Source organism: Lemur catta, chromosome 7, assembly GCF_020740605.2.
Source record: "Lemur catta isolate mLemCat1 chromosome 7, mLemCat1.pri, whole genome shotgun sequence".
NCBI lineage: Eukaryota > Metazoa > Chordata > Mammalia > Primates > Lemuridae > Lemur > Lemur catta.
Window position 1 is genome coordinate 95,987,521 of NC_059134.1, and position 10,739 is coordinate 95,998,259.

General features: G+C 35.0%; 1 protein-coding gene and 1 pseudogene across 1 annotated transcript; both read right to left on the reverse strand.

Moving 5' to 3' along the window:
- Nucleotides 1–907: 907 nt before the first annotated feature.
- LOC123641850 lies at nt 908–1,850 on the reverse strand (annotated as a pseudogene).
- Nucleotides 1,851–8,596: 6,746 nt separating this feature from the next.
- On the reverse strand, nt 8,597–9,553 carry LOC123641851 (olfactory receptor 1030). Its single transcript, XM_045556783.1, has one exon. It carries the CDS (start codon nt 9,551–9,553, stop codon nt 8,597–8,599), a length of 957 nt encoding a protein of 318 aa, XP_045412739.1.
- Nucleotides 9,554–10,739: the final 1,186 nt, after the last annotated feature.

Below are 10,739 nucleotides of genomic sequence, written 5' to 3' on the forward strand. Positions count from 1 at the left end.
CCTGTAATCCCAGCACTTTGGGAGGCTCAGGTGGGGGATCACTTGAGCCCAGGATTTGGAGTTTGTAGTGAGCTATATGATCAAGTCACTATACTCCAGCCTGGGCAACATAACAAGACTTCATATCTTAAGAAAGAAAACTGTATTTTCCATGTTATGGGTTGATATAGTAATTTTAGACAGAGATTGAACATGTTCTTGATTAATGTTGTATCTCCTTGCATAGCCTTCTAGGTAACATTAAGTTTAGAAACCTGTTGAACATTATCTTTTCTTCTAAAGAGGCAAGAAATAAGCCAGGCATGGCAAAATAAGGGTGCTTCACTGTGGACCAGTCATTGGTGTGTTTTAGGCTAGAGAAGGAAGCAACACAGGAAAGGACTAGAGATGAGCTGACAAGGAAATGTACAAGGGATGAAGGCTTGCATTTTTACGTTGGATACATTAAAATGGAATGCTGGTTTTCACTGGTAAGGGAGGCAAAAGTAATCAGAGATTAACAGAAATGATTTTTTCAAAAGCTTATTGTATGTTGAAGTAAATAATTTCTATTAAGAGGCAGTCTAAAACTCTATGACTAGAAAGTCTGGTTCTGGTTTTATTGGTTGTATTCCCCAAAGTATAAATTGAATTTTTTGCACGCATTAACTCCTCACTATAGAAGTCTCTACTTTTAATCTGGGCAGGCAAAAGTCTCACTTGGAAAATTAAAAATCCCCATAAATTGATGTAGATAATCAGATTCCTTTTATCCAAACTACTCTGTGGAAAGTTATCCATCCCTTCAAGAAAAGGACACAGATTTGGACAAATTCACCTTGACTGAACTCTGACAAAAATAAACAAACAAACAAAAACCAGTAAGCTATAGAAAATAAAAACACTTAACAAAAATTAGTGATGACATTTATTTAGAAAACAATTTCCTTTTGAACAGTTCTTTGAATAAAGCCTCTTTCACATCCTTGGTTCTCAGACTGTAGATCATGGGGTTAAACATGGGGATCACAGTGGTATAAAATATAGCAACCATTTTTCCCTGCTCCACAGATTCATTTGAGGGGGCTCTGAGATACATGAAAAAAAGAGTTGCATAGAATACAATGACAGCTGTCAGATGGGAACCACAGGTAGAGAAAGCTTTGCGTCTGCCTTCTGTGGAGCGGATCCTCAAGATAGCAGAAAAAATATAAAGGTAGGAAATAAGTATGATGAAGAGAGAAAATGAAAGGTTGCATCCAGCCACAACAAACATCGATGTTTCTTTGTTGTAGGTGTCAGAACAAGCCAGCTTAATCAGTGGTGGGTCAGCACAGTAGAAGTGGTTAATTTTGTTGGGGCCACAGAAGGCTAGGTTGTAGGTCCACATGGTCTCCATCAGGCCAGTGAGTGCTCCATACACATAAGGCACCATGATGAGGGATGTGCACACACTCTTGGACATTTTGCTGCCATAAAGCAGAGGGTTGCAGATGGCCATGTACCTATCAAAGGCCATCACAGCCAGGATATACATCTCCACATGGGCCAAGGCAATGAAAAGGTAACACTGCACTAGACAAGCAGGATAGGAAATGGTTTTCTTCTCTGAAAGGAAAATCTCCAGCATCTTTGGGGTCACATTGGAAGAGAAGCACAGATCCGCAAAGGATGAAAAAGTACATGGGCGTGTGGAGCCGGACATTGACCTGGATGAGGACAATCATGCCAAGGTTCCCGGCCACTGTGACCATGTAAACTGCCAGAAACAGCACAAAGAAGAGAATCTGCAATTCTAGGCTATTGGTCAATCCCAGGAGAATGAACTCAGTCACCAATGTGAAGTTTCTTCTCATAATTTCCTTCAAAGGGGAAAGAAAACTGGATTATATGGATGAGAGCAACTCTTTGCAAAAGGCAGGAAAACAAATGAACAAGTTGGAGCTCCTGATATCTTGGCAGAGCTGAACTGAACTCCCAGCTCAGAGTTTTATATAAATGAGAAACAAATGTCTAATTTGTTTAGAACTATTATTTTGTTTTGTTTTCACAGGAATTGAATCTATTTTCTAACTGGTACAAACTCTCCAAGATCAGTGCTTAAGATAACTGTAAACATGACTGCTGTATAAGACAAAACTACATAAAGTGATCGTTGTAAGTTAGAATTTAATTACTCATTCAGAGGTTTTATTCAGGGACTATGGTATGACTTAAAAGGTGTAATGTTAAAACTTAGATAATGCTGAGGTCAGCCTCTCAAGACATTTTAAAATTGGTTTAAACCTCCTTTCCATCTATTCCATGCCATTTAGAAACCCAGAATATTCACAAATACGCAAACACACAGACATACATAGTATTATAACTCTATGGAAAGCAGAATAAAGATAGATCTTTATTGCTAGAAAGAATAAAAATTAAAATTTAAACATCACATTAAAACTCACCTTAAAATGCTGTTGAAGGGATACTCCTTGAAATTTAAAAGTGGTAATGTATGTAAAATCTGACAATATGTGAGGTACATAAAGCTAACACAAGAAATTTTAGTTTCTTCCTCCCCTTATTTAATTTTTAGAATAAATACAAATTCTTAGATTTGGGGCATTGGCACTACATACACAACCAATCTTACTGTTTCTGTGTAGTCATTTAACTATTTCTAACCATGCACTCATTTCTACCAAATCACTATTTGGATTCCAAGTAGAAATAGTTACATTTTGCTTAGTTCTTAACAACACAAAATAGACAGCCCTACCTATAAACAAGTAGGAAAACCAATGAGCCTATAAGAATAACAAGTAAGGAAAATTTTGCTTGTGTTTATAAAGTGATTCCTTTTCCCTAATGCATTAACAAAAAAATCATGATGAAGCAACAAATTCTACCAATTAAAAGTTCCCTGAAGACAGCTCATAGACTTTTAACATGGGAGTTAGAGATGGTTTAAGCATCTCTTCTGTGTGATCTTCTTCATTTCTCTTACTTACTGCTAATTACGTATCTATCACTGGGTATCATTCTACCTCACTCCTTCCGTTACTCGCAAGAAAAGGCTGCACTCAAAACAGAGCACATTACTCACTTATTTCACTGGGTCACTAATGCAGCAAGAGCATATTCTGCCACACAGTGTCATTGCAATGAGCATACATTCACTTGAAAACACAAAACTGTGGGTATTTTTAGCTTCCCCTGCCTTTTTTTTATTATTTTGTATTGTTTTGATTTTTTAGAAAAGTCTAAGAGAAAATGAATGCACTTAATATCTAAATAATTCAAATAATTGAAATAATTTCTACAATTCTTTATTTTCCTGAGTCATGATGTGCTATGTATAGTTGTTGAATTTCTTGATGCTCAAGTATTTTTAATATATCTAATTAATAAAGTAACACATTTTTATCAACTCAACATACTGAACATTTTTCAAATAGAATTTTATTGGACACTCATTAAAAATCTGAGATAAATGTTATTAATCTCATATAGGACATATAGAACAGCTACTATTTTAATTTTGCTATTGATTCCTTCAAGGAGGTACCATTACCTAGGCATATTTGTAAGATAGAATTCAACAACAAAGAGAATTTTCTGGCTTACAAAGAGTAGAAAGATGTATAGCATGCAAATATTTTCTCCCATTCTGTAGGTTGTCTATTTGCTCTAATGATAGTTTCTTTGGCTGTGCAGAAGCGTTTTAATTTGATCCAGGCCCATTTATCTATTTTTGTTGGTGCTGTGATTGTTTTGGGAGTCTTCTTCATAAATTCTTTGCCTAGGTTGATGTCTGTAAGAGTTTTTCCCAGGCATGCTTGCAGCTCTGACCTGGGCAGTGCAAATGCAATGGATGTAACCCAAATGATGTATGTACCCCTCTAAAAATTTTGAAAAAAAAAAAAAAAGTAGAAAGATTCCAAATTTGCTGGTAAAATGGAAGCTTGGAACTCCAATAAACTTCTAAACACATTCTGAAGATCCAACATAGGCTATGGTATAATAAAATCCGATTTAATTGGTCTGAGTAGCCACAGGTGGTAAGACACGTTGTCAGCTCTTAGAGAAAACAATCATGATCTTCATCAAGTCTACGTGCAACCACATATATAGACAATGGCTGTCATACAAATGTGAAGCACTTTGGACCCAATATTGTCATTACATGGAAAATAGATGACCACGTGGATGTGATTGCCACAGATGGCAATAGGGACAAAACCTTGAATTGACAGGAATGTGACCACGTTATAGTGCTCAAATAAATTGGCTATGGATGTGAACTTTTCAAATAAAAAGTTAACCAGAATTTGTGGTACTGGCAGATTGGGGAAGGGACAGTGTGAGGGTGTGATGTGCAGAATTAAGTCCAAGTTTTTCACAAAAGTGAGAATACAAATTACTAGAAATAAAACAAAGAAGATAAACTGCAACACTAGAAAACTGGTCAACCTCAGGAAGCTAAATTCCTTCTCTCTGGTCTGATTTACTCTGGACATTTCCTCATGAATTCTTCTGTTTAAAAAAATAAAAGCAGACTGATTATACATGAATAAAGTATACACATTTAATATACCATCAATGTATTTGATATGTTTTGTAAGAATATCTCATTACTACAAAACAAATATTATAATCTCCAACTATTTTAACTTTTCCTTTTTTTCTTTTTTCTATCTGTCTTTCTATCTTTCTACCTATATGTGTTTTTTTTGTGTTTGTGGTTTTTTTTTAAGGAAGCACAGACTATGTAATGTACCAGGCTAAGTTATACAAATAATTTCTCCCAAAACATTGTTTTTAACTTCATGGTATTTACAATATCATAAGGGACACAGGCATTAATTATAACCAAAGAATGATAAATTTATTAAAGGAAAATATAGAAAATTGTGAGAGGAAATTGAGTCTAAGATAGGTCAATTACCTTTCTAGTTACTAATAAAAAGCTCCCCTGATTTTCAGGCCTTCAAACTCAAACTGAATTAGATCATCAGTTCAATAACTTTTATTGAGTAAATATTATATACCAGGCACTGTCCTAGGTGCTTTTTGTGTATTAATCAATATCTTCGACACAGCATTCTGATGATAAAGTACTATGTCTTCACCTAAAAGAAGAACTGAGGCAGAGAGAAGAAGTTGTATAACTTGCCCAGTAAGTCACGTTCCAGAGTTCATGCTTTTACCTATTCATTTAGCTTACAAATGATTGAGTCAATATCTGGCTATGAGGCTCACTATATTGAACAGTTTATTTATCTCTAAGTCATAAAACAGGCTGTATTCTTGTAGTGTGTTATATGACTCAGTGTGCATGCAGCTGTTAAATACCTGATAAACAACATTTTTGGAATATAGAAAAGGATTGCATTATTCATTGCATGGCTTTTCCATTCAATGAATATGTTATGATAGTGGAAAAAATAACAACGAACTTTGAAGTCAGGCAAATTAGAAACTCTATTTTGATCTATCCATGTGATTTTATGTTAACGATTGATCTGTAAGTTTCTGTTTTCTTATCTTTAAAATAGGGATTACAATACTGAGCTCATAATATTGACAGGCAGATTAACTGCAACAACATATATTGAAATAGTGTCTAAACTTTGATAAAATTATTATTTCTCTCTCTTCTTTGTGTGTGCATGTGTGAATGTGAATGTGTAAACATTTTTCACATATACATTGCTTCCAATAAAATATCTGACATATGAATAAGGATATTAGATTTATAACATTGCCATTCCCTAGAACACATGGATAAGTTTTCCTTAAAGAGACACTTATTAGAATGATGATCTTTTAGACAGGTGAGGAGACAAATGTAAAATATCTTATTCTTATCATAATTATTGTTCTTTAGGGAAGTACGGTAAATATTCTTTATTTTTTCCTAGATGTTTCCTTCATTTTATTACCCAACTTGATCAATAAATAATGAATCCAGCAGAATTAACTTTAAAAGGAGAAGGACATGAAACTGGAGCTTCGTCTTGAAATCCCTCATGATAGACTTTAATAAGTGAATTTTTAGTAAATCATTTATAATTAAAGTATTCTGTAATTTTTTAGGTAAAGACAAGGGCCTAGTAAATTAATTTATTGATACAAAAAAAAAATTTATGAGCACATATTCTATATCCATCACAGTGCAATACAGACTATAAAATAGATGGTTTTGACAGATTGTGTGACTCACGCCAACCAGTCAATTCATGAAAAAACTTGATTTGATCCTTTTGTATCTTAGACTTGTATGTGTGTGGGCATAACTATGGGTTTCATGTTGGTAAATTAATTCATAAATGTGAATGACATGGGCACTTGTGTTTCTGAAAAATATGGTGGCCTACAGCTAATAATATGTTTTCTGAATCTTGGCCCATTGAAAGACATTTTCCTTACACATCCTAAAACGGATTCACTTTGTTCACTTTGCAATTGGAGATTCATTTACTATTTAATGCTACAATCATTGCTGAACCTTTATTTGGTACCAAGCTAGGCTGTAAAGATAGAAGCATGGACCCTGAGATCAGAAAATTTGTCATAATAAAGAGGCTGGTTTTGCATAACCAAACATGTGTGTGCTGAAATAGTAATACATCTAGGTATATGTTTAAGTAGAATTCAACAAACTTAATTAAATGTAAAAGATTACAAAAATTATTGTTTATATGTGTGTTTTATGTTTGTAGGCAATCTGATTTTCAAGATGGTATTTAGATAACAACATCTAGTAATATTAATAGAAAGGTTGTTAATTGTATAGGATGATACAGAATGATTGAATCTGAAAATTCCTATAGGAAGTATTGAGCAGAAACTCAGTGGAAATCAAACGGGGGGGGGGCGGAGAAGAGGGTAGAAGGGAGGCGCAAAAACCTACCTAATGGGTACAATGAACACTATTTGGGTGACAAGCATACCTATAGCCAGGACTCAAGCATTACCGAAGAGACCCATGTAACCTAAAACATTTGTACCCCCTTAATATTTTGTAATTAAAGAAAAAAAAAAGAAATCAACCCTAAGGTAGAAAGAAATCTTTGAAATACAACTAAAAAAATATGTCTGTTGTGGAAGTGATTAATTATAATTCTGTGCCTTTCGTTTTTCATGGAAAGTAACATCTATGTATGTGATCACAAATCCATCCAACACTTGTTTTGCTCAGCCCCTGCCTGGTATGCTATGACATCATACTACAGGCTATGGGTAGGCTGGAGAGGTTTCACAAAGGATGAACAAGTTATTTTCTTATAAAATCATATGACTAGCTTCAATTTGCTCAGATTTAATTGCTTCTTTCCTCTGTTGCATCAGAACTTCCACATTCTTGCATTATAGCACTTAACAATTTGGGTTGATTTTTCTCTTTACAGTTTTGACCCCTACAAAACCATGCCATGCTAGAGCTCCTTGAAAATTCCTTGGTATCAGTAACAGTGTGACTTATTGTAGATACTCAGTATACATTCATCAATTTTGCTTATGCTCTTCAACTGCAAAATCACTGGAAATGTCACATCTGTAACAAATCAACTGATCGTTTTGCTTTCATTAGCATTAACGTACAGACAAGTAAACATATTTCATTCTAAAATTAGATATATTATAACTAATTGTGGTGAAGAACCATTGTGGGTAAAATTTGGACTATGGTACAAATATCAAACATCTGATCCTTTCTGAAAAATAGATTAATAAGGCAGAGTTAAGGAAAAGCATGAAGGACTCTGGGCCCCAGAGGTGTGGGAGGTCACTGTTAATTCTATAGAAATCACAATTCTTTGAGGTCAGCCATTTATCTTTGTAAGAGACATTCTTTGCCTGCTTCAGGAATTAGTATCTAAAAAATGACTGCTTGACAGTCCTGGTATCCTGTCATGACAGGAGGAGACTGTCTTACTGAAAGTGACTCTCACAAGTGAGGATACATAAATAGATGTCAGGCATGGACATGGAGGTACTATTTTAAGTTTTCTCTCTTCGAGGTGAGAACAAGTTTCATCAGCACTTGTTGTAACATTCCTTTAAAACATGAGATTGAAGCCCCTGCATAGTAAATGCTGTAGCATTATAAGGGACTAAAAGCAGCCCATGAGAGTGAACATATGTTTTAGCAATTTTCTGTATATGTGTACATATATAACCACACATTTTATCATAGATATATAGAAGTTTCCTCAAGAAACTGCGAATAGTGGTATCTCTGAGAAGTCAGAATGAATAATCAGGGTGGGGGAAAGAAAGGAAATATTTTACTCTCATACTTTACACCTTTCTATAGAAACCAAATATTTTACTACAAAAATGTATAATTTTTATAATATGAAAATAACATATAAAGTTATAAATGTAAACGTGTATAAAAAAAGAATTATTCCCCATACCTACTTACACAGCTCCTTACCCTTCACACACACACATGTTGTACTCATATGTCACATGTAAAACTTTAAATCTTCTGAACCTATGTCTTTTGTTTTGTCATTATAGTTTTTCATTGTGGATTTAAAATTGAATTATATTAAAGTTTGGTGTAGCTCACATAAATAGATAGATCTTTTATTTGATTTATAAAGAAAGACACACTATGATTTTACTTCAAAAGTACATTTCTTCTGATCAATTTCTGAAAAGCTTGTTTCACATCCTTGTTCCTCAGACTGTAAATGATGGGGTTCAACATAGGGCTTACAAAAGTGTAGAAAACAGCAATGATTTTGGACTGTTCCACTGACTTGTCCGTGGGAGGTCTAACATACATGCAGAACAGGGTCCCATAAAACACAGTCACTGCCACCAGGTGGGACCCGCAGGTGGAGAAAGCTTTGCGCCTGCCTTCAGCAGAATGCATCCTCAGGATGGCAATGGCTATGAAGATGTAGGAGATGAGGATTATGAGGAGGGAGTTGGAGAGGTTAAATCCTGCTACCACAAACATGGATGTCTCCTTAATGAAAGTGTCAGAGCAGGAGAGTCGGATGAGAGGTGGGTCAGCACAGTAGAAATGATTAATGACATTGGAGCCACAGAAGGTCAAACGGTATGTCCACATGGTTTCCATCAGGCCACTAAGGAACCCATAGATGTATGGACCAGCAATCAGGCGAACACAGAGAGCTTTGGACATCTTGCTGCTATAAAGCAAAGGGTTACAGATGGCCACGTACCTATCATAGGCCATGACAGCTAGCATATAATATTCAGTAATCACCATGGCAATGAAAAAATAGCACTGGACTAAACAAGCAGCATAGGAAATGGTTTTCTTCTTTGACAAGAAGTTCACCAACATCTTGGGAGTCACATTAGTGGAATAGCACAAATCCAAGCAGGACAAACTGGCAAGAAAGAAGTACATGGGGGTGTGGAGGCGTGAATCCACCCTGATCAACACCATCATCCCAAGGTTCCCCCCCACAGTGATCAAGTAGATCACCAGGAATAGCACAAAGAGGATGGGCTGAAGCTCTGGACGATCCATTAATCCCAAGAGAATAAATTCAGTCACCAAGGTGGAATTTCCTCTGACCATTTTCTTAGGTACCAGCATTTTCACTTAGATGAATTAAAACAAATTAAGAGGGTAAATGAGAATGCCATTAGATATTTTTTATCTCTCTCTTTCCCTTATTCTCCTTCTCTCTCTTTCTTCCTCTCTCATTTATCCTCACACAGGTATTATTCGGGAGAGTCTGAGAATGTTGGGGCTGGTGTCTTAAGAAGATAGCAGGGGTATATAATGTACAGAAAGTGCCTCTTATGCTACCAACCTGCTTTGGAATGGAGAAATTATGACCCAAAATGTGTTTAAAAATGGATTTAACCACCAACTGCCCTTTACAGTTTAGTGTAAAATCACCAGCTTCTTCTAAAATTTGTGCCCAGGATTGGTCCCAGACAAAATGACAGCATGTGTTTGGAAAACACTTTTGAAGTCACTAACAGTATGTGCATATTTAGAAGTTCCATATTTGAAAATTTCATTCCTTATGTAGTGTATTAGAGAGCCCAGAATTAAAGGGGTTTAAAGGAAGTTTGTTTTGGTCCTTCTTAAACTACTGTATCAAGAAGATAAAAGAGCGTGTCATTCTTATGTGAACAGATCAAAGATAAGGTTCCCAAATTTAGAATAACATAGTCCTACAGGAATTAGTTATGAAAGAATTTTTAGTTAGAGGAATTTGTATGAATAAAGCAAGCAAGACATGGATAGAAGAAAGAGAAATTTCCAAATCTTAGATCATATTTTTGCATGTTTATCCATCTTTTTAATTTATTGAAGAAAGCATTTAAGGAATTTACAGCATGTAACAAAATTTGGCAAATTTGTGCTGCTGATGGAACACAAATTTGACTCAGCTCTCTTCACGTCTTCATTATAGCATTATAATGTCCAGAATTATAAAACAAAAACTAATCAAGAGATACAGAATTTTGCTTAGTCCGAAGTCCAAATAATACTAATTAGAATGAACAGATTATATTTTCAGATAATATTAGTTCAGATAATATTAATTATAATGAAAGAATAAAATGGAAAATTGTTGTGCCGGGATTGTAGAGAATACAATTTTATATGGAGTCTCAATGTTGCTTTGTGTTATTTTACAAGTGATACACTAAAGAGGATAAGAGATAAAAACTCAAATGCCTATGGGAGACATTTAGATAATAAGAATGGGTGAAGTGGGTTGGATTTAAGAGTCAACCGGAGTAAACTAGACAGTGGTTCCCTA